The sequence below is a fragment of the Populus nigra genome, chromosome 3, assembly GCF_951802175.1.
Source record: "Populus nigra chromosome 3, ddPopNigr1.1, whole genome shotgun sequence".
NCBI classification, from domain to species: Eukaryota; Viridiplantae; Streptophyta; class Magnoliopsida; order Malpighiales; family Salicaceae; genus Populus; species Populus nigra.
In genome coordinates this window covers 5,699,564-5,723,258 of record NC_084854.1, presented here as the reverse complement: position 1 = coordinate 5,723,258, position 23,695 = coordinate 5,699,564, and the positions used below count along the sequence as shown (strand labels likewise).

Below are 23,695 nucleotides of genomic sequence, written 5' to 3'. Positions count from 1 at the left end.
GAGACCCATTATAAGATAAGTATGTACTCGTTTAGGACCACTGCTCCTTATTACCGCCACTTGTGTTTGTCCCTTAACAAAAATCACATTACCAAACTATGTCTTATCACAAAATTCACCCTTGTTTAACCTAACTAACGGGAGGTAATATTGGCACTCCACCATCAGTTAAACTTATATAAACTCCCACTAGCCAATTATTTTTAGATTGGTCATAATATCCTTGAGAAATTTACTGCTATCATGATATTTTCCTTAAGCTAATATCAGAATAAACCCATTGTTTTCACAGCTTCCCATCCTTCGGTCTGTGTTTACCATCATCGTATTTTGTAGCAATCATCCCAAAACTGAAATCTCACCCCCAAGATCCCGAATCCTCTCTTCAAAAGCTTTTCCTCCTTTTTGTATCGTACTCTTTCAATGGACTTACCAATTAATATTTGGATGCTGATGTAAGGGTATGGTTGTGCAGTGGTTGTGTGGGCGGCTGGGCGGTGGTGTTGTGACAGCGTGTTGGGTTTCGGGCCATTCTTGGTGTAGGTTGTAGCGTGAAGGTCATGGCGTTCAACTTGGATCGCGATCGATGACTCGTTTTCTATAGAGGAAAATCTTGAAGAAATATGAGAAAATATAACAAAAGCATGAAAAGTAAAGGATTTGGAGGTTTTAGATCGATGTTGGGTTAAATTTCTGATTAAATTTGTCAGTTTCATCTAAGCTAATACAATCATACAAATGCATATTGTTTTTTCAATTCTTTTTTCATCCTCATAAATACCCTATGATTTGTGATTGAATGCATCTTTTTTTTGCCCCTCCATGCTTTTTTAGAGAGATGACAGCCATTTGTTAAGAAAAAGAGTTGGCATACGGAAGGAAGTGTGGCTAATTAACCACTAGTGGAGTGCAAATATCAGCTCCCCTAACAAGCATGCATGAACTTGATTCATCTCTTGCCATGCATTTAGCATTAGAGATCAGGGTATATACGGGTATATAAAGTAAGTAACCTCAACCTACCTAGTCATGTAACAAGATCCAAAGACTTGAAAACAAGATACTTCCTAAAACTATGGCTAGATAGATATTCTTGTTGTAGAAGTTACAGGAAGGAGGGTAATTATCCCATGTGCCATCAGGGAAGATTTGCAGAAACTAAGTGCTAGACAGGCCGTTGGATGAGAGGACGAACACAGACTATATGCATACGTAATTTTGGTCCCACCAGGATTTGTTTGCCAATAGAGTAACATGGGTTGTTTCTAATGACACGCAAAAAGATTTATTTATTCACCCTCTGTGTGTGCAGCAGCAGCAGCTGCTGCTACAATCTCTTCTCAGTGTTTTTATATCTATCACGCTGGATACATCTTCTTCTGCCTAATTTTTCAACAACACGCACAAAAGAAACAAAAACAATAACAGAGAGAAAAAAAGAAAAGGCTGTAAAACAAAAGACATGCCTAGCCAGGGTAGCAGTATATGAAATTACACTGAAAATAATGATTGATTTTTTTATTTTTTTTGGCTCATCAGGCAAAACCTTAAAGTATTGGTACTATCGTTCTTATAACTATGCCTAACCCCCCTCTCCCTCTCCCTCTCCCTCTCTCAGTGATTGTCATATCTCTAATAGCTACATCAAATAGCTCCCACATCAATCTCATAATCATCACGCCTCTACTTTCCTCAATAGTACTACCTCTCTCTCTCTCTCTCTCTCTCTCTCTACGTTTTAAAACACTAAAATTCTCTTTCTCAAATGTCTATAAACCATTTCTCCACAGACCTTCAAGAAACACTCAGCTGGTGGGCACAGCAACATCAACAACAACAACCCATCATGGAACCAAACCCAAACGCGTCTTCCTCTACACCAAACGAACCCCCAAATATTTCAAACCCCAATTCTTCCTGGCCTCCCCATCACTCCTGGCTTAACCCTTACAATCCAGCTCAACAACCCTCCTCCATGTTCCTTCCTCAAAACCCAACGCTCAATTTCAATCTCAACGAAGAAGACGATGAAGATCAAGACCATGAACAGCAGCAGCAAGATGAAACACAACAAGGACAAGAAGTACTAGTACTAGATAAAGAACCCATGTTTGAGAAACCCTTAACACCAAGTGATGTAGGAAAACTAAACCGTTTAGTAATACCAAAACAACATGCAGAGAGGTACTTTCCACTTAGTGGTGACTCAGCGGATAAAGGGTTGTTACTGAGTTTTGAAGACGAGTCCGGCAGGTATTGGAAGTTCAGGTACTCATATTGGAACAGTAGTCAAAGCTATGTATTGACTAAAGGGTGGAGTAGATATGTGAAAGAGAAACAACTTGATGCAGGTGATGTCGTTTTGTTTGAACGACACCGTACGGATGGTGACAGATTGTTCATAGGGTGGAGGAGGAGAGGTGAGAGTGGCAGTAACAGTGGGGTGATGATGCAGGGTAGTGGTGGTGGGGTGTGGAGCAGAGGAATATATCCATCATCATCTTCTGGGCCTCATCATCTTTCTAGTAGTAATATACAACATGGCCTTGGGGCTAATGTGACAGCTGCTAATGTGCCATACCAACCTTACTGTCTCCATGCAGGTATATTTTACTCTTCTTTACATTTTAATTTTGTTTCTTCTTTCATCATTTTATGAAGACAAGCATGCAGGTACTGAAATGGGTGATTTTCCAGGAACTTCTTGTATTTTCCTGTGTAAAGTGCGTGACAAACACCTTCCAATTAGTTTGGAGAAATGTGGATGGATTCTGATCGGTCATATATATTATTTAGTGCTGATTTCTCTGGTGTCTGCATAAGTGTGAGGCGCAGACAACAATTTTAAAAATCTGTTAATATTTTCTTTTTGGAAGACAAAAGAAGATTCCAACTTCTCATGATGAAACTCATTTTACTGTCTTCTCTTAAGTTAGCTAGCTAGCACCAGAGGTCTTTTGCTACTCAGAGCATTGCTTCTGGGAAACAAGCATTTCAGACATTCAATAAAAGCAACCAAAAAAAGAAAGGAGGAGAATTTGTTTACGCATGGACATTGGCACCCAGAAAAAAGAAAATATTATTAATTTCACCGATCACCATCCCTTTTTTTTTTCCTATTATTATTACTATTTTTCTTTCCTCCGTGGGTGTGTGGAAAGGAATATTACTGTTTTTTGCTGAACCAGATTGCTATATGGTCTTGCATCATTTATTGTTGCAGGGTCCATTGCACAGAACCAAACAACACCGCTTGGGAACTCAAAGAGACTCAGGTTATTTGGGGTGAACTTGGAGTGCCAGCTTGATGGGTCCGAGCCATCAACACCTGATGGTTCATCTGCGTCCAGCCTGCAGGGTCCCGGCCACCCGCAATTCTACTCTCAATCTTCATATTCATCAAACAGTACTCGTGATCAAATGGTAAGCCATATGACCTTATAATTTGCTTGAAATGGAAGGTTAAGATGTGACTGGTGTTATTTTCTTACTAGTTAATTTCTTTTTTTGCGGTTTCTTATCACGAGACAGATTGTTATTATTATATAATAATAAAAAGGGATGCAGGATTAGTGATGCCAAGTAGATCGACCCTGACACGTGTCCAAATTGCATTAGTCTAGTTTTAATTGAATCATGATTGGTATGGTTGCTCAGGAGAATTTGTTTACGTATGGCCATTAATCAGCACTAAATAAATAGCATTAAAAAGAAATTATTATTATTATTTACAAATAAAATGTGATGTGAAAGTCGTGATTGACAATGTTAAGTTTAATAATTCAAATATCATTAATTTTGAAAATTAATCCAGCTGCTATTGCTGCCCACAACATTAATTTTTCAATTTAAAATCAATGAATTAATTAATGTTGTATCTAGAAAAAATAATGGGTCCCTGAACATGCAACATCAAGGACATCGTGTTTGTGTTTTTTTCTAGATAGAGTTGAATCAAGGAACGAAAAAGCATGCCGACCAAGCCGAACTAACTAAATTAATGACAGTTCGTCTTGGAATTGGTCTCTTCTCTTGCTTGAAATGATGAAATCCATTATTTTCCTTCGACACCCACCAAGAAAAGATTGAGATCTCTTTTCAAGCATGAACCAGTATTACTTTGAATGATCCATCCCATGTGTTGTTAAACCAAAGTCCATTCTAGATAGCATTTCGGTATAGTATTTAAAAGTATGGCAGTAATTGTTTTTTAAAGTATTTTTACTCGAAAATATATGAACATAATATTTTTTATTTTAAAAAAATTATTTTTCACATCAGCATATTAAAACGATCTAAAAATATATAAAAATAATAATTTCAAATAAAAAAATCAAAAAATCACGAAACATGATTTCATCTACAAAAACAAAAAAACCATTTCCACACCAAGCAAGCATTAATCATAGAAATAATAAAGACATTCAATTCAAACATCAATAATACCAATAATAATAATAATAATAATAATAATAATGTATAGTTTAGGGTGTCTCAATTATGAAGCAATGGTTTTAAATAATTGAACGTCAACTAGGTTAGTAAAGTTAGGCACCAAGGATTACGAGAAATCGCTCCATTTTTGCGTTTTTAGTATATACATTGAAGTAGTTGTGTTTTTACATATTTTGCTAAAAAATGGGTGGTGTTGTGACAGGATATGCCTTTCTCCGGAGATGTCCACCGGATGAGAAATCGCCGAGAGTAAGATCTGTGGATGTGACATCCCTGGATTTGACGTCATTGAAAACCCCCCCCCCCCCCCCCCCCCCACTTGGAAGTTGGAACTAGAAGGTCAAAAAATATTACCATGAAAAAGCAAATAGTATATTGTTTTGTATTTTCTTTATTAAAGAAAAGAAGAAATATCCCTCTATTTCAGGTGCACATTTCAAGCCAGGTAGGGGGGGCAAATTGGAGGATATTAGGGATTTCTGGATTCGGAGTGGAGTGGGGAGGGAAAAATATACTCTGAAGTCTGAACACAGACCACTACTAGAGATAGGAGGGGGGGATGGGAGGTGGGGCCCAAAGGGCCAATGCTGACATCAGAAACGCCGAAGGGGAAAAAAAATAAAATTGTGGGGTGGTTTCCGATTGAGAAATCGGGGGGGTATCTATTTGGGCACTGTTGAGATTCTGCCTGAAGATTTTTCATAGCTGCTCATTATCATAATAATGGGAGGGTATGGTGGTGGGTGGGTGGTTTTGAATAGATGGATGGCAGCCCAGTAGTACTATACTAGCCCACTCTTCTCTCTTTCTCCCTCTCTCTCTTTCTCAATTTTTTTTTTTAATCTTCACATCAATCCAAGCTGTTTTTGATGCTCCACGTAGTGAGAGGCTAAGAGAGACAGAAAGAGCATTAATTTTCTTTCTATCTTCATTCAAAATCTGAGGATTATAATTTATTGCCAGTCTGGGGAAATGCTATTAGAATTCTGTGAAATGTTGGTTTCTATTGTGATTTGAACATGTTGAAGAAGAACCAGGAGTGAGTTGACAAGAAACAAGCTAGGAGTAACAAATTCGCCAGGGTAGCAAGAACATGTTCAGTTGCAGAGAAGTAGTGGAAGAGGACAAGGTTCATAAAAAGTAGTCAAACCTACACAGTTTTATAAGCACATGCAAGAGAGATTTCAAAGGGAATTTAATTATAAGAATCATGCTTGTCCAATGATTGGATTACGCAAACAAAGGCAACTATCTTTTGCTCTCCCACTTATACATACACTCGACTCAAATTTCAGTATCAAATTAACAAGATTTTCTAAGGATTCAATTACATAGAGAAGCTATCAGATTTCTAAATCTTGATTTTTGTGAGGGCTCGGATTAGAAATGAGAGAATTTTTTATTTTTGTGGAAGTATAACTTCTTGTTGAGTGAAGTTTACAAGAGAGAAGGGCCATCCTTGCCTTCGCATATAATCACAAGCCAAGCTTTCTTTAAAGTTACTATAACATTACCCTATACTTTGTATCTACTGGCTTGATATTTCTCCCTGCTGATCTCTAGAGGATCAACCTAACCATATCAAAAGCACTCAGTGGGTGCCGCCTTCCTCATCTCACCTAAGGTTCATTTCAGAGACTTCTACCTTCTTCACCCAACACTGGCTATGATTATTGTTGATATGTGTATGTTTGCCTCCTCGTCTCACCTAAAAGTCATTTCAGAAGCTACATCAATGCACTTTTAAAACTATCGCCCTGTGTATGTTTACTTCCTAATGCCTTTATTTTTCCAGCTTAAACACTAGAAAGATATGGCGAGATACCCTCCAATTTCTTTTCACACCACTTTAGCTTACAACCCTTAATCATTGGTGCTTGTAGGACAAATGTGTTGTCAAAAGCACATGCTAGGCATATTCCGTACATTCAAGGTGGCTCTCATGGGAAGCACAAACAGAAAAAAAATGAGCAAATTATGAGAGTAACAGCTACCACAGGATGCATAAAAAGTTGAGACGGAGAAGATCTAACCAAGATCAACTAGTCCTAGTTGAGTTGTATTTCCAATAACATGAGGGGTATAATAATCATCCATCTTGTAAAATTTTAGTTTCTACGCTTAGCCACTGCTGAAAAATGCCTCCTGATACGATGCCACAATGGATGGGGATCCGTTCAGGGAAATCACTTGATAGGGCCGTGCAAACACGATTATACCAGCAAACTTAAGGCAAGTGATAGGCTTCATGTAACCAAATCATGCAATCAAACTAACAGGAGATCATGCATTGTAGTGGTTGACTTGATTTCACCTTTGAACTTTCTTATTTTGTCCACAGCACCAATTCTCCACGACTTAAATGCTTTATACCTTTTTCCCCTTGGAAAAGACGCCTCGTGCTAGGACAGCCTTGATGGCAAATGATTAAAGATTTATTTCCTTGGTCACTTCAAGTACCCTAATCAGTAACTAAACCAATTACAACCAAGCAAAATTCAAGACATTAACAGTATTGAGGCTCAAACATGTATCATATTAGTGTGTCTGCGGCTAATCCGAGATGTGAACAAAGGCTTTTACCAATTTAGGTACCAAGAGAGAGACAATGGATCAACCTGTGCAGAGAATGACCACAGGCTTATGAGATGACATGCCCAACACAACTTGCAAGAGAACTATATGCAGAGATATGTGCATTACCTGTGTGAATGAACGATAACGATGTCATGTGATTATCATGGCCCATTAAGATTCAAATGAGAGAGATACCATTGACCTCCGCTAGCGATGTTGTCCAATGTTTAGTGCTCTGCAAGTGGGATGGCCCCCATATTAGTGTTGTTATCATTGGTATACAGACAGTGGCCAATCAAGGGAATGAAGGGACTGGTCCTGTATAATGGATTTGTCATGTAAGAATAATTCAACCATGCATGACTCAGTAAAGTTCAAATATAGAAACATCATGTAAATATTTCTTCATTCCACTTAGCTTTTTCCTTATCAAGCTTTTGCTTTCGGTGTTCTTGGATCAACCTCAAGCTCACCTCTTTTGACACATAACAAAGAAAAGAAATAGGAACAGCAACTTGCAATAACCTGAGGAATACAAACAAGTAATGGGGACGTTGATTTAGTATTGACACCACCAAAGACATCCTAAAATGCAATGAGAACTTTAAATTTGGTAAGAACTATATATTTTAACACAAGAACTCTAAGAAGTCAGCAAAACAAATCTTATCAACTAGTCACCAAAAAATCACTCAAACACAGCTTAATTTTGGAAAAATGGTTGGCTGCAAGACAACAAAAATATGAATTTATTGTGCCCAAGGATCCATCAATGATATGCAGAAAGATGCCAGTTATTGGTCAAGGACTAGCTATCATATTATCATCCTGAGAAGACTTAAAGCAGATACCATGTGCTTGAAAAGACCTGGAAGAAAACCCCAGTCATCACGAAGGGGGCTGGGTGTGCAACCCTACTAAAAAAAAGTAGAAGAAAAAATGCCGACATAACAGTCCCTTCATAATAGAAACTATGACCTATTATGCTAGAACTATTGGCGCCCCAATATAACTTTCCAATTCAATAAAAGTAGGGTTACTGGCCAGTAGCAAGAGCCAAGTTCCTATCCTGGAGCCTTAAAGTCTATTTAGTTCCACATTATGCAAATCATGCGTAATCCTCCTTTTCTCATTTTCTGCCTATATATTGCACTAAATGTTTTCACACTTGTGCCATATGAGCCAAATATTCTGCCACCACCAAATTCTCCAAACGCTAAAAAAGATACCATGCTGGATCAGTGTGAGATGATTTGACTTGAAAGTCTGCCGAAAGAAACCTAGTGTATGACAAGGAATGATCCTAACTGTACCAGATAATTAAAAGCATATTGACAAGAGACACCACAAAAGTTTAATCATTCTATGATGGTGCATACTGATGGAATGCATGTTCTCAAATAATAGCCTACATAAGACAAGTAAGAGCAAGAATTGCCACCTTTTCTTTACATTCAATAGTAGCTTCTTGAATGCTTCTGCACTCCCATGATCCTCAGCCTGTTAGCAGAGAAAGTAGCAGAAAAATTAGGGGGCCAAAAAAGTAGTGCTGAAAAGGGAGGAAAATTAAAAAGGCAGATGGTACAAAAGTATATCTTACATTGCTTCCCTTTCAATAGAGATGAGAGAAGCACCATGCTCAGTTTACATTAAGTGTTAGATTCCAGGATCTTGTTGCTTGTATCCCCTTTATCAAGAAATCACCATTTTTAGGTCAAAATGTTGAGATTTAGACCTCAAAAGACCCAGCTTTGCATAAACTTGACTTGTCGGCCAACCAAACATCAATTCCCCGATATATTTCTTGCTAGAAATAATCCTCGATTCCATTTCAAATGAGAAGAACCAAAATATTCGACTAGGTTGGTTGCTGAACCATACTACACAGTGCCGGTACCAACAGAAGCTGCAAAATGACAGCAGCAACAATGCTAGAAAGACTGTTAGAAAAGAAAACTGCTGCAAGGATATTCCCCATAAATAATCAATTGTATAGATCGGCAGATACCAGGATGGAATAGCTGGTAATATGCCCATTGTCCCAGAATGGAAAAAGAAAGAAAAGAGTCACAACCTTCCACACTACATGCTTCTGTATTCACAAATCGTGGTCTTTCTGGTCATCCATAAAAATCAGATGCAACAAATGACTCAAAAAGTTACAAGGTTAACCATCAAGAATGCTAAAACCATACAATGTAATAAAGCCAAATCAACTTGATAATGCAGTCAGCATTGTCTATGGTATGCCCGTCTCCATATGGTACAAATACAAAAGATTCAATATATTCATAGTCTTAATGTACAAATAGAACCCTTAAATGGGATATAGAGCATGTTAGAAACTTTTCTTGCACTCTTTTCACAAGAATAGTAACTTTTTTTCAAAAGTTAAGTTGTAGCAAAGCTCTACGGGTTTAAGAAAAGAAATTTCCAAATTTCCAATTTCCAAATTACATTACTTCAAACAGTACATAAGCATGCATAAGCAAGAAGTATGCTAAATGATTCCGAAAACTAAACCAAACCCATTTGGTAATACTTGTTTACTAATAAATCCCCCCAAAGTGGAAGAGAAAGAGGGGGGGGGGGGGGAAGTGACCCAAGATGTTGAAATACAGAGGAGTGTTTCGGTTGAGCAGCTCCACCTTTGGGCTTCAGGTTATGTTGTGTAAATAATCATTAGGGTGAGGACCAATATCTATCCCATTCAACCAGCTATCTATTTCTTTCAAATCGAATCTTACACATTTGCAGACTCATTTCATTTTCTCTCTTTCTTCTCTACACTCACTCAACTGCTCTCTCTCTCTGCCTTGTCCAAGTTGAAGGAAGATCAGGATGGCTACCACTGCAGTTTAAAAATAAACACGATGTCGTTTTTACCTGATCTGAGTACCTGACTCGGCTGGGTCCAGCAGCTCAGTGCTGGTTTTATTTCGATAATTAATATGGTGATTACACGACACGAGTCACTAATAACAGAACACATTATCATTATTTATTATTAAAAAAATTAAAAAGAGGGAGGGATTCCTTTTTTGTAATTACCATTATTATTAGTATATAAAAGAGTGTGTGAGAGAGAGAGAATAGGCTAAGACCTGCAATGAACGTGGTAGTGGTAGTGGTAGTAAAGATGGATTGCCCTTCTTTATAATCCTTCATGATCTCAGATAAATAGATTCCTAAAAAAAGATGAGTGCAAATCCACCATCGCATGAACCCTAATTCTCCTACTTTCGTTACCAATTAATTAACAACTGCAATAATATATCCCTTCTTGGCTTCTTTCTCTCTCAAATTTAAATAATAAAGAAAAAACACTTGTTATTCCATCTCTTATGGATCATCATCAACAGCCCACCAGAAACCAAAATCTTTACTCTCCTCTTATAATTAATACGGTGATTACTGTTTTAGGAGAAACAGATGCTTTACGGCCCTTTTCATTAGACGTGAAGTGCATCAGACAATCTCTATCAGCATCACTGCAGCTGTCCCTACAACAGTTAACTAGGATCATTTTCCATACATTTCGTATTAACTAGGATCAATTTGCACCCCATCAATTTACATCGCACTTGTTCAGATTGAGAGCCCCCGCAGGTAGAGTAATAGACTGATTTTTATAAAGATGAATCATTTATTATTCATGAAATCCATGCTTCCTTATTCATCAATTCACACTTCAATTTGTATGAAATTTCACTATCAAGAATTTGTTTATAAATCATTTTCCTCAAGATAAAAATAAAATATATTTAGTTGAGAAAATAAAGACAAACATAAAATAAATTTAATTTTGGAATTAATTAGCTCCACTAAGAAATAATCACTGCAAGGCTTATAAAGTTCCAAATGCACATGAAGACAATTTGTAGCTTCTACATGAAATTTCCTCATATAAATCCCTTTCGTTTCTTCTCAGATTTAATGCAAGTGAACTTCTAGAAAGAAGCAGAAATGGGGGGATTGTGTTTGCTGGGGACTCTGTTGGCAGAAACCAGTGGGAGCCTTTCTTGTGCATGCTTGCTCAAGGAGCTTCCAACAAGTCTTCAATACATGAAGAATACGGGAACCCCATGACTAAACACACAAGGGCACCTTTCCTGGTACAATCTCAAAGTTGAATATTACAGGGCGCCTTTCCTGGTTACTCATCGGCTAAGCCCGACCACTTACACTGGTTCTCCAAAAAATGGGAAGGGGCTGATTTTCTGGTGGTCAACACCGGGCATTGGTGGAATGAAAGATAAAACTGTCAAGATGCATGAGATTTTCTCTCCTATTTTGCAGTCTCTGTATTTAATGCTGACAATAAATTTAAGCTGCATGGAATAAATTGACTATTTGGTGTGTGTATGCAGGGGTTACTATTTTGAGGACAAAGGTAAAGCGACTCTGTCGCTGAATGTGATGGAGGCATTTAAAAAATCTCTGCAAACACCGAAGTTATGGATTGAAAATTTAAACCCCGAAAGGACTCGTGTTTTCTTCCGTGGCTACTCTCCAGTACATTACAGGTAAATATTCTTGACGCACTTCCAGCTGGGAACTGTACACATCGGGTAATATGTCGTTACAATTTTTTGATATGAAAAATTGCAGGAATGGTACGTGGGATGAGGGGGGTCGATGTGATATGGACAGACAACCATTGACAAACTACACAATGCTGGAACCAGAGCCAGTGCATAACCAAATCATTTCTACTGTAATCAAAGAGATGGATTATGGAGACAGGAAGGTTCAGTTCTTAAACATTACGCATTTGACACAGTTCAGCTATGATGGTCACCCATCTCATCATCGTTAGCCAGGCACTCCGGTTGACGCTCCACAGGACTGCAGTCATTGGTGTCTACCTGGAATACCAGACATATGGAATGAATTACTATATGCTAATTTACTGTCAATGGGATTCAGAACCAAGTGATATCAGATTACATAATTTCCAAGTTACCTCATCTTGAAGGTTTTTTTCACTGCCCGGGCTGTACATAATCTGGGCTGCTTGTGATCAGGATAGTATCTCTCCATTTTCTTTGGCATCCAGGTCACTGGTTTCCATTTCCTTCACTTTCTCAAGCTGTCTCAGGAGATCCAACCTTTCTGCTCCATATGTGGATGGTATCTGCCAATGAACAAATTAGAAGCCTGGAGATTTGACATCTAAAGAAGAGCATAAAAAGGGAAGTTATTAGCTCAGAAACAACGCACCAAAGCTGGCACATATCTCTGGATAGCAGCCAACATTGCTGCATGCCCCACAGCAGTGACCTACAATGCACAAATTACCCTTTCTACATCAGGTCACAGTGGAAAAAACAGTGCAAGACAGATGTAAATTGAGAACATGCAATATATCACAGATTTGGATTGAAGCTCTTGTGAATATGCAATTCAGTTTACCATATGTATAAGAAACCCAATTCTGAGGATCACGTATCATTAACACCCATAATCCTGCACTCAAAAAATTTCAAAATATCTTTGCTGTGGTGGAGGTGCAGTTTCAATCAGTTGCAATCAAAATAACCACAGAATCATCCCAGATCCAATGACAAGTCAGATTATAAACATGAAGTGAACCTGGCCAACTTGTAGGCAGTTAGTGGTGCACTTGCAGCTAGCCAAGCTCTTGTATGCTTGGAAATTTTTAGGCATCTATCCCTTTTTTTAACTTGCACCAGAAGTAACAATTTTTGACATTTTACGATATCAATATATACCATACAGAAGCTTGGTCGGGTTCTATACTTGCTAAATATATGAAGGTTGACAAGTGGATTTCTCAAATAGAATGACAATAAAAAAGGGTGATCCACAAAGCTGTGCCACAGAAATAATCCAACTGTAATGGAAACAAATACAAGTTCCATATATCCATAAACCTTCAAAATAACACCAGGGTCATGTATTTCTAAATAACTGTATTGTCCTAAAGCAATATTTCATTTACCAGTACCAATTGCACTACAACAGAAGGAGAAGTGAAGAACTACACTGGCCTGATGAATGAATGAGAAGTAATGACATAAGAGATGTGTGTATTTGAAGATTAATGAGAGGATGTAAATGAGACAACTAAAATAATACACTGTTGATGAGGATAATTTTATGATGAGACTTACTGGAAGAAGCATAAGAACACCGATAGGAACCACTGATGCCAAATCCGTCAGGGTTCTCAAGAGAACTTTTTTTTCTTTCTCTGTTAACTCATCTCCAATCAAGACCCTTTTAAGAAACCCCATTGCAGCAGCAACATCAATACCTAGAAGCTGAGTTCCTTGCAAGACATCCTGTGCATATTTAACCATATATGTTACAAATGACAACTAAACAGTCAAGGAGCTGAGTTATAAAATTGAAAACCTAAAATGCCATACATCATATAGTAGTCACAGAATGTATACTAAAGATTTAACTGGGAGGGAGTTTCAAATCCTTCGGTTCTTTTTTCTTCTCAACAATTCAAAGAAATGAAAACATTATTTTGCATCTGTTTCACCATGCCTAGCATTCCTGCACAAAAACCAATGCAGGTACAAATAGATGTTCATGTTCATGCAGAAACAATGTGTTTATTTCAGTTAATATATTTGGGCCTTGGAAAGACTTGTACTTTACTCATGTAGCTTTAACTAAACCAATTGAATGGCCACTGTCATCAAGCCAACCAAATAATTTTAATCACAAAAGGCCAGGTGCAAAGAACAGAAAAATTCAATTCATAGGAAAAACACAACACCATCATAGCACAGAACGTTAGGTAGTCTTATCCACTCAATGATGTTGAGCTTGAAAGATACAATACTGTATTAATTACTAAATAATGAAAGGGCTAGCCATACCGTGCTTGTTTCCTTTAGCTTTACAAGTGATTTTTCAATGATATTTTCACTCATTTCAACCTGGATTAATTGAGAACTTGCAGCCTCATCATTGTCTGTAACCTTAATATCCTGAAAATAAAACAAAGTTTAAGCAATTATAGCATAGCATAAAACTAAAGTAAAGAATACATAGATGGAAGTGGTCACTGTAAATAAAACTAGTTGATATTATATGAATTTGAGAAAAAAGGCAATAATTTCTGAGTAATCTAGATGGCAAGTTATGTTCTCTGTTAAAAAAAAGGTCTCCAGGGTCATTGCTTGGAGCAGTATTGATTTAATTGCACTAGATGTACTTGTGGTATCAATTTTTGACAAAGACAGTTTTTTAATTTCAATTTAGGCAATTGGATCTTTATGGTTTGGTCCACTCCGCAGCAGAGATCCCTCCATCCATAGTCAATTCAATTTTTTGTTAATTTTCACTTTTAAAGGGATTAGGAGACATGTCAACTTTCTATTGGTCCTAATTGAAAAACAAATTGATTAAAAACTTTACTAACTTTTTATTTATTTATAGCTAGAAATAATTTTTTTATTTTTTTCAAATAAAAAAATATTTATGCTATTTTTTTCTTAATTTATTTTGGACTGAAAAAGCTAATTCCTTATTAGGCAAATAAAGAAGTTAGGAAAAAGTAAATTTTATGTAAAAATTATAAAATCTCAAACCTCTAGATCAAAACTTTTATGAAAAATTAAATTGAAAGATTATGCATATAAAAAAATACATAAATTGAATCGAGTATGTTTTATCAATAAATCCATAATTGTATCCTTCATTGATGAAATAAAAAAAATAAACTAACACTTTTTTTTTAAAAAAAAAAAATTTTTTATGGTAGATAAATAAACAGTTAACTAAAAGATTAAAAATTACAAAAAAAAATAATAACAAATCTACCTTAAATTAATAAAATATTTTCAAAAAAAATTTAATCATTTTTTGTCCTTTTAAAATAAATCACGAAAAAAAATCTAACTTAAAAGAATTCAAAAAAAAATCTACCCATAAATAAATCAAGAGTTGGCCAAATTTTTAACAAATATTTTTGTTTTTTTTCAAATTTTTAATTTTCTTATTTTTAAAATTTAAACCAATAAAAACCTAACATGCATCTCATCTTCCATTTAAAACTCAAAATCAATAATAAAGTGGGTTACGGATAGATGAAGAGACCTCTACAGCTTAATGGTCCAAATCACAAAGATGTAATTACCAAAATAAAATCCACAAGACATGTATCTAAAGTGTAATTAAACCGAGCAATAATAAAATTTATGGGCTTGCAACCATGAAGGTGAAAATTAAGCTAAAAGTCCTTACCCACTTTAGTGGGACCAGAACCAGTTTACAATGTTTCAAAATTTGTTTCCCACATTATTATCAGATTTTTCCATGTTTTCACAATTGTTCAGGCATATGTACTGACACATATTGCATGGAGGAAAAAACTATTATAACATTCAAATGTTATATAGGTGCTGTTAAAAAGCATGAGACATACCTCTTCATTTTCATATTGATCAGTGCTTCTCCGGACCCGTTTTTCGAGTTCCATGAGCTCATTCCTTAGAAGTTCAAAACGATGAATTTCATTGGACTCGGACTCTCCAATACCCGTACTTGTTGTAGTTTGCCCAAAATTTGCATCTCCCTGCATTTACCAAACCAACTTTACATAACTTTCATTTTAATAAAAAAATAATTTAACTCCTAACAGAAAAAATATACTTCAGAACACAACATTAGCAAGAGAGAGGAGAGAACAAAATGCCACAGTTGATAAAATTCTCTCAAATGGGTATGTAATGTTATAATAATCTTAACTTAGAATGTCTTGTCAGTCATCACTTATTCAAGAGTGTTAAACATTAAACAGTCCTAATCACTGGGTCGAGCACTGTTGCTACTCTCTCCTTTAGTATACTTCCAGTCAACATCAAGATCGAGGGTTCCAGAATGCACAATGAAGAATAGCAAAGTATACTATACAATGTTTTCATGAAAGAGTTGCAATTGAAGTTTAGCAAGTTGTATAAATTAATAATTTCTTTTTGAAAGGAAGTAGATACGAAGAAGTGAAATTTATCCACTAATGGTAAATTGAAGTTAGGTCTACAGAAAGTTTCCATTATTTATTGGTCTGGTTTTAGTAGTTACTGCATTGATAATAGGGAGCAGCTAGAAAAAGGGATACACTTTTGAACCGGCTCCATTTAACTAGTAAAAAGATTGCCTTGAATTATTGACATTCCAAGCAACAAGTGGTTCAAAAATTGGATAATTAACAATCTAATTCTAACCAATCGACTATGCTGCCATTCATTTTTACAGATCATTCATTATGTACATTTAATTGTTTGCTGATAATCAAATCAGTCCAATTGTATGTACTAGTCAAGTCAATTTATTTAATGTCCAAGTTCTAACTATTACCTTTACCGTGAACCAAATTGGGAAATATGATGCTTATGGAACCATACAGTGGTAATCTATATTCAAAAGGACCACACAATAGCATACCTAGCAAATAACATTCTATAGGACAAAAATGTCTGCCGGTACCTAAATTTTTCCCTTCCTTCAAGTGAGGCACTTCAACAAGAATAACCTAAGGTCAAAGAACATCATAGAAACCAGAAGAATAAAAACAGCTTTAAGTCGTCTATTTATCGAATGGCCAACTAGGTGTGCTTTTATATTACTTTCACAAAATAAAGATATGTCATTGAGTTTAGTTTTTCTTATAAGGATCTACCTCTAAGCTAGTTCCAATCAGAAACCTTTCAAGTAGAAAAAATCCTTAAACTAGCTTCAATTTTGAGAGTGGAATTTCCATAGTAGTTACAAAAATATGCATTAAAAAAGACTCCATCCACAAACAGTTAATATTGTAAAACATATTGTGAGGGGAGGGCATACAGATGCATCTACAACTGCAGCATCAAGGCCAGGCTTCTTGGTTGGAGAGCGCACAAGGAGGTTCCATGCTCCTTGAAATTTACTGACAACTCAGAAAGAAGAGGAAGGAGTTGCTATTGAGCATGAAATAAATCAGACAATAGCATAAAAAAGAAACTTAAACTTGTTGGAAAAAGCTTAAACCTACAGCGGAAGTTTCATACCTTTTACTTCTATCTAACCTCACATTAGCATTCTTCCTCCCTTTCCCTTTAAAATACTGTTGCTGCTCACTAATAGAAGTTTGTAGACTACTTTCATCTTCTCCCTGATGATTCAATCAGTAATTTATTATCAGTAAGATATACAAATTTTAATAAAGATGATAACTATCATGTAAAAACAGACGTGCAAAGCTGCCTTTTAAAAAAAAAAGATAAAAAAGGAATTACAGTGCACTTTTTTGGAGTACAGGTCAGCAGTGAATCAAATGGAATGCAGTCAGTGGTCATTAATAAGCTGTAGGGTGAAACTAATAGAATACCTGCTGAAGCGAAGCTGCTTTTGCTCTGAAAGATGCCTCCAGAAATTCAGCTTCTTTCTTCAGTTTCCTTATTTTCTCAAGATCAGAACAAGCAGCTTTTAAATGCTCTTTCCCAGAATTAGAGCTTGATACATGCAACTCTTTAAGTAATTTTTCCAGTCTCACAAGAGCTCCTTCAACACTCTCCAATGCCTGACACCAAATGAACAGCACAATTATTCTATTGGCATATAGAACAGAAACAGGGACAGGGACAGCTGGTCTATATGGAAGCCCACACATAGAGGTTAAATATCAACTCTAGAAGCAAGCTGCGACCAACAAGAAAGCAAAACAACCAAGAACATCTTGCACTTTAAGCACTATGCCAGGGATGACGCTGTTTCCGCATCCTCATAAATGTTATTGCACTGATTAGACCAAATTACCCTTGTCTAATTTGTCCTCCTTTCAGCCACAGCCTCTCCCTCTCTTCAGACCCATGCCACAGGAAATAGATCCTTGCGAGAAATATGTTCATATGGGGAAGTTGTGCCTTCCAAGTTCCAAAATGATATGTGAATAATAGGCCATATTGAAATAAACTAAAGGAAAGAGAAAAACCTTATTGAACGAATCTGTCTCTTTGCCAGTGGTCAAATTAATTGCAGGTCCTGTTATCTCAACAGAATAACTGATATTGCTTTCTGTCATTCTCCTGCATCACTTTTAAAGTGTAAATTGAAATCCGCAACTATGAATCATTTTTTAAGAAGTGTCAAATGAAAGTAAATGAAACAAAATGAAATGAAATAAGTCTTTGAAAAAAATATAGCTCAAGTCAAAATGTCAATAAATTGCTTGGCAATAACCAAAAGAAATGCATCTAAAACTGAAATGCAAAATAAAACTTAATGGAGGATCGTTTTGGTTTCAAAAGATTTCCATCCATTCCTAGCATTTTAAAGTTTTTTAATCATGTTGAGGTGCATTTTATTTTATTTTTTAAACATGGAATACAAATCTCGTTCATATTAGGACAAATTTTCTGCCTTATGAGCATGATTCATGTGCCCGTCAGATAAAAAGTTAAGAGTTTCATTTCCATTAGCTTACCGAGACATTCCCAGTTCTTCCATGCACTCGATTAATTTGATGTGCCTAAACAATGAGTGAAAGTTTTGTTAAATCAAAGAATAACTCTTTGTTTTGCAATAACTAAGGCAACATAAGTTCAATTACCCCCTGGAAAGAAACCTTGCTGCCTTAACATTGGATGGATTCTCTAGCCATTTACTGTATTTAATAAAGCTTTGGATCCAATGGGAGCAGACGTCTAATACTTGAGGGATAGCTTCAGCATTTGGAGGATCCTTCTGTTTATTTTTGTGTCCATGAGACAGATTTGAGGTGCCAATGTTGCCTGGATAAAAAGGAAGCCAATCCAGTTCCTCGCAGACAACCTATGGAATTGAAAATCATGTTATTCACTATTGAGACAGAATGTTCAACAGTAATGTTAGTATATATGATGCTGACTGACCTCTACATACAACTGATATGAGCTTATTGATGAAAGTTGAGGATAGTACAAAACACTACCCCCAACGAGGTACCTGCAACAAAGCCCATGAAATGATAGACGACCAAGCTAAAGAAGTCTAAACCAAACTTTGTCCAGAAATGTTAAAACAATGGAAAGAAAAGAGCTACCTGATGAAGCCTTCAATAGGATCATCTAGAATATCAAATCCATTTGCTGATAAATAGGATTGTGTACTTCTTCCTAAGGCAATAAAGAATCCAAATACAGCCAAATCCTTCTCTAAAACCTGCATTCAACAACAGCTCTTTATCCATTAAATCTTTCTCCCACAATACAGTATATGTTTCTGAATAGGGGCATGAGACTGATGGTTGACACTTTACACTTGAGTGTGGTCTAAATTAATAGGGACCACTTGGAAGGATGAAAAGTCCCAGTTATACTCTAAATTTGCACATAAGCCATTGGCACTAACCTCAATACTTTCAGATGTTGTTAGTCTTGACCACATTCTCTCCCTATCTATAGCTCGTTGGAGCTGCTTCTGTACAAGATTAATCCAGAAAATCACCTCTTCTGAACCACAATCATTTTGTACTCTGCATGCCGCGGCTCGAGGACCAAAATGGACAAGAAATTCTCTGCGTAGACCAATATGCTTTATAGAATGATAAGCTTGGCGTACAGGAATGAAATCAACCAGCATGTCCATCAATCTACCGGTTATATCTGAGATCATGGAAAAGAATTGTGGGCAAGAAACTTTTGTGGGGCCAAGTTTCATGATTGCAGCATTACAAGTCAGTGCCAGTAAAAGAAGTGAAACATCACTTCCATTGCCTGGACTCGAGGACAAGCCTTTTCCAAACCTATAAGTAAATCAAAATAACCTTATTATCACATGGATATCAATACTGTAATCGTTACTGGAAACCTCAACATGCAGTAACAGGGAAATAATGACATACACAGCAGTGGCAGCAGTAAAGCGTGGGTCCTCTTCAAGATAATTAAGAAAAGAAGTCACCACTATCGGAACTTGCTTAGACCAAAACCATTCATAAGCTTCTGGTTGTTTGGCAGATAGTTTATCTCTGATCAAGCTCTCCAGGGGAGCAGATTGCCGTAATAAACTGCATTGAAAAAAAAGAGGTTAAAACAGATATAAAAGTCTAGGCATGTTGAAACCAAAGAAGATAGATCAGTACAGAAATTACACAATCAATGTTGGCTGGAATAACACAGAAATGGAAATTATGGAATCAAAGGTCTCCAATGAATATGAAAAGGACAGGAGGAGCTATAGCATACAGGACCAAACTTGAAAATCCAAAAGTTTGATTGCATGGTTAGCAATAGCATCTATCAGGAAACAATGGGGCAGGTTTTCACCAATGGGTTTAAAGTAAAATCTTATCAAAGTTAGGTGTAAAAGTTGGCCGTGGATGACAAGGTATCCTGCTCCGAGTGATTTTGAAATATCAATACCAAAAATGACCAATGATTCAAACAGAAAAGAGGTTTCAGGTCCTTATTTCAAGAACGAAAGATGGACAAAGTATTAAATGTTGGTGAAAGATGTGCAAAAAAGTGTTAATTGTTGTATATATCTTTCACACACATCAAACGCATAAAACAAAGGGTGTAAAAATTTTAAATAAAGTAGAGGACTGAAATTAGGTAAAATTCTGGAAGCTTCAATAGGAATCAGCCAAACAAGAAATGGCAATTTGAAATAAATATTATCCATTACCTCCTTTGAACAAAAATATTTACATCTCTGTCTCTACCATCACCTCGGGATGAAATCTCATGTGCTGCTTGTAGTAAGGAGCAAACAGAAGCCTGAGAAATACATGGCATCAAATGTTCTAAATTGTTTTCTGGACTAAAATAGTGAAGAACTCAACAGTTAAAAGACTACATCTAAGACTCTTATAGCTAATACATGCGCTGATACACATAACTAAATTTTCAGAACATTTAGAGAAACAATGCAACAAATATGTCTGCTAAAACGTATACTGAAGAAGAAAAGGACAACAATAACTGCATGTAGGAATCCTTTTGGAAGAAATTGGGAAAATGTTTTGAGAATTTAGAACCAAAGTTTCTATGAGGGTGAGGGTGAGGGTAAAATAAGCATGATATATTGTTTGTTGTAGAGAAACTAAATATACATATTAGGAGCATATGAAGAATTAAAAATAACAACTCTGGACATCTTGAAGGAATCTTATCAGTTGAACAAAGGATTCATATCAGATCACTGATCAATGATCAATGATACACTAAGAAGTTAGTCCAGGTGTTTATTCGAGGCAATTACCTAGAACAGAGACACAGTCAGATGAATAAGAAAAGTTCAAACAAAATGTCCGCGCAAAAGATCACAGTAAACCCACAAAGAAGCAAATACAGAAAAAGTGGACCCCAATCAACAGTGGACGACTAAGGCATTCAGAATGCATCATCCCATGGCCTCAAAATGGACTCCAAAGACCTTAACACGAACTCACTTCACCAAAATGAACAATCTAATGAAGAGCACATATCACTCACATTTATTTTTATTTAATGCAATCACAATGGCAGTTGGCAGGGGCAGTACAGTAATTCCATAGGTTTATAATAAAGCTGAACAGATATGAGAACCTCAGCCTTTACATGTAATTATAAAAGAAATCAGATGGTAGTTGACATAGTTGTAACAAAGGTTGCAGTGGTTGAGGCCTCAGCAGAAGCAGTAATTTTAACTATACATGTACCCATTGCAATGCTGCCATGGACAAATTATGGTTTTGATGATAGATGAAGAGGGCTATGGCAGCATTATAGAGTGTCAATAAAAGAGACAATTCCGGCATCAACATTATGAATGGTGACAACGCAATTTGTGGAGGTGGCAGAAATACTGGTTGTGATAATGACATCATGTTTGAGGAACTAAGAGTGGTCGAGTGGAAGTGGCACAATAGTATTGACCTCAATGATAAAGTATCACAATTGTTCTTCTTGTTAAAGTGATGTAGACAGAGCAAGAAGAAAAAAATGTATCCCTACTGGAATGTTCTCAAGAACAGAGCCTAGCAACATCATAGGATTAGCATTAGTCAACGATGAGGTATTTATGTTCAATAACATTGAATGGCCAACTCCTCACATCCATAATATTATGAACCAGACATGCATATCTTAGAGTAGAACAGGAAAGTAAAAAGGGGTATGGATGATGCATGTTATCCAATAACTTTCCCAGAGATGAAAATAAACCTGATAGCATAGCGTTTTCACCCATGCGTTCCTATCTATACCAAGCCAGGCCGTGGAAAGCCAAGAAAACTTTGATAGCAAACCCTGTTCTTTAATTGCCACCTCAAAAACCCTTGCTGCATCGTGTAAAGATTGAACAAGTTTATCACCAGAATCTTCACCTTGTAGCGACTGGTTGAGTTTAACTCTCATATCCTCCACATCACTGTTGGCACTTGCAGAAGGAGTCCCATTGACAGTAACACCATCATCACCGGATGCTAGGGGAAAAAGGTGCCCCGTCCTTCTTGTCTTCATATGTGTCAGATTAAGTTTCTTATATCCAATTGATTGATAATCAAGACTATGATTTCCATTCCTCCACAACGTATGCTTCATGGGGTATCTTTTCCTTGAATTGCCCCAATTGATCAGAAGATAATCCAAGTGAGCTACTCTTCTGCAGGAAATACTAGAAACAATTGAATTTCGTGAAAGGCATGGATTTGAAGAACTGCAATGGAAACCTCAACAATAAGCTCTAACCACATTAATGTTAAAACAATAGCACACCAGACATTAGCACTTCTACAAGTTCTTCTTTCATGTATAAAGACGAAATCATAAAATCCAAGCATGTATCTTTTACATGAACAAACTAATTAACATGCCCAACAGCAAACACAACTAAAATTTCAACGCAACACGAACCATAATAGTTGCGCGAAACTTTAATCGAACCAATGAAGCAGTTTACTGCACATTTACAGTCGTTCAGAGCAAAAAAAAAATGAAGTTATTATAAACAATATAATTAACGGAATTCAATCACAAGTGGAACTGAAATTCTAGTTTTGAATATTGATTTTCTCTTATTTTCTTAGCATCCAAACAAGCAGAGATTCCAAAAACCCTAGCTACTCTAAAATTACAGAGTTAAGACTGATAGCTCTAAAAAGGAAACTTGCGATGAAACAAACAAACAAAAAAGTTAAAAATGAAATTAAGAATTGAGCACCTTGAATTTAAGAAGCTACTATGATGCAATTTAACTTCCATGTAAATGTAAAGGTTAGAAAGTCAGAGGGAAAATGTTTGCGTTTGGCACGCAGGAAAATTTGAGCGCAAGCGGATAGAAGGGTCTGTAATGAGGAAGAGAGGAGAAAGTTTTGGTGACGTGGCAGTAAGGTTTTTACTTCTGGGTGACGTGGAGAAACGTCCGTTCACAAAAAAGAATGATGGCTCGGTCTTCCTGCAATCTACAAGAAAAGGAATGTGTGTGGGAGTGACCATCCCATCCCGTGTATAGTAAAATATGGTGTCTGTGAATGGCAAGAGGATTCCAAGTGATTGGATCCCCGGTAGTGATCTAGTGTTTGCCACGTGGTATTAACATAGCCCTATAAATACTTCTTTTTTATATATATATTTCTTGTAGATCGTCCTTCAGTTTTAGAACTAGATTAGATACGGGTAGATTTTTTTTTAATGTAAAAAGCTGATGTCATTATTTAAAATATATATATATATATATA

General features: G+C 36.4%; 2 protein-coding genes and 1 long non-coding RNA gene across 6 annotated transcripts; 1 reads left to right on the top strand and 2 right to left on the bottom strand.

Annotated features, from left to right (window-relative positions):
* Positions 1-1,596: 1,596 nt before the first annotated feature.
* Positions 1,597-5,801, top strand: LOC133688666 (B3 domain-containing protein At2g36080). Its single transcript, XM_062108238.1, has 3 exons — positions 1,597-2,603; positions 3,224-3,423; positions 4,658-5,801. Exons 1-3 carry the CDS (start codon positions 1,766-1,768, stop codon positions 4,706-4,708), a joined length of 1,089 nt encoding a protein of 362 aa, XP_061964222.1. The 5' UTR covers positions 1,597-1,765; the 3' UTR covers positions 4,709-5,801.
* A 683-nt stretch (positions 5,802-6,484) lies between these two features.
* Positions 6,485-10,427, bottom strand: LOC133688667 (uncharacterized). Of its 2 annotated transcripts, XR_009841186.1 has the most exons (5): positions 9,041-10,427; positions 8,633-8,938; positions 8,474-8,532; positions 7,159-7,557; positions 6,485-7,073 (listed from the first exon to the last, which is right to left on the bottom strand). It is a non-coding gene; the product is annotated as an uncharacterized LOC133688667 (long non-coding RNA). The 2 variants fall into 2 exon arrangements; XR_009841185.1 differs by having other exon boundaries at positions 8,633-10,421.
* A 1,033-nt stretch (positions 10,428-11,460) lies between these two features.
* On the bottom strand, positions 11,461-23,460 carry LOC133689213 (uncharacterized). 3 transcript variants are annotated; one of them, XM_062109000.1, is made up of 19 exons: positions 23,179-23,460; positions 22,182-22,674; positions 20,662-20,753; positions 19,877-20,041; positions 19,384-19,777; positions 19,076-19,194; positions 18,906-18,978; positions 18,605-18,825; positions 18,479-18,523; positions 17,987-18,080; positions 17,384-17,575; positions 17,064-17,167; positions 16,861-16,942; positions 15,443-15,592; positions 13,893-14,003; positions 13,170-13,340; positions 12,256-12,315; positions 11,999-12,169; positions 11,461-11,900 (listed from the first exon to the last, which is right to left on the bottom strand). In XM_062109000.1, exons 1-18 carry the CDS (start codon positions 23,217-23,219, stop codon positions 12,056-12,058), a joined length of 2,721 nt encoding a protein of 906 aa, XP_061964984.1. In that variant the 5' UTR covers positions 23,220-23,460; the 3' UTR covers positions 11,461-11,900; positions 11,999-12,055. The 3 variants fall into 3 exon arrangements, with proteins under 3 accessions (XP_061964984.1, XP_061964985.1, XP_061964987.1); XM_062109001.1 differs by having other exon boundaries at positions 22,182-22,632; XM_062109003.1 differs by having other exon boundaries at positions 22,182-22,620.
* Positions 23,461-23,695: the final 235 nt, after the last annotated feature.

What these genes read in the sequence shown, in the direction of transcription:
- LOC133688666 (XM_062108238.1), top strand. Translation starts at nt 1,766, where the DNA reads ATGTCTATAAACCATTTCTCCACAGACCTTCAAGAAACACTCAGCTGG. An exon ending in ACCTTACTGTCTCCATGCAG is followed by an intron (nt 2,604 to 3,223) that starts GTATATTTTACT and finishes TTATTGTTGCAG; the next exon opens with GGTCCATTGCACAGAACCAA. An exon ending in ACAGTACTCGTGATCAAATG is followed by an intron (nt 3,424 to 4,657) that starts GTAAGCCATATG and finishes GTGTTGTGACAG; the next exon opens with GATATGCCTTTCTCCGGAGA.
- LOC133689213 (XM_062109000.1), bottom strand. Translation starts at nt 23,219, where the DNA reads ATGGAAGTTAAATTGCATCATAGTAGCTTCTTAAATTCAAG. An exon ending in CCTATTGAAGGCTTCATCAG is followed by an intron (nt 18,979 to 19,075) that starts GTAGCTCTTTTC and finishes GCTTTGTTGCAG; the next exon opens with GTACCTCGTTGGGGGTAGTG. An exon ending in CTGCAGTTGTAGATGCATCT is followed by an intron (nt 15,593 to 16,860) that starts GTATGCCCTCCC and finishes TGGTAAATGCAG; the next exon opens with GGAGATGCAAATTTTGGGCA.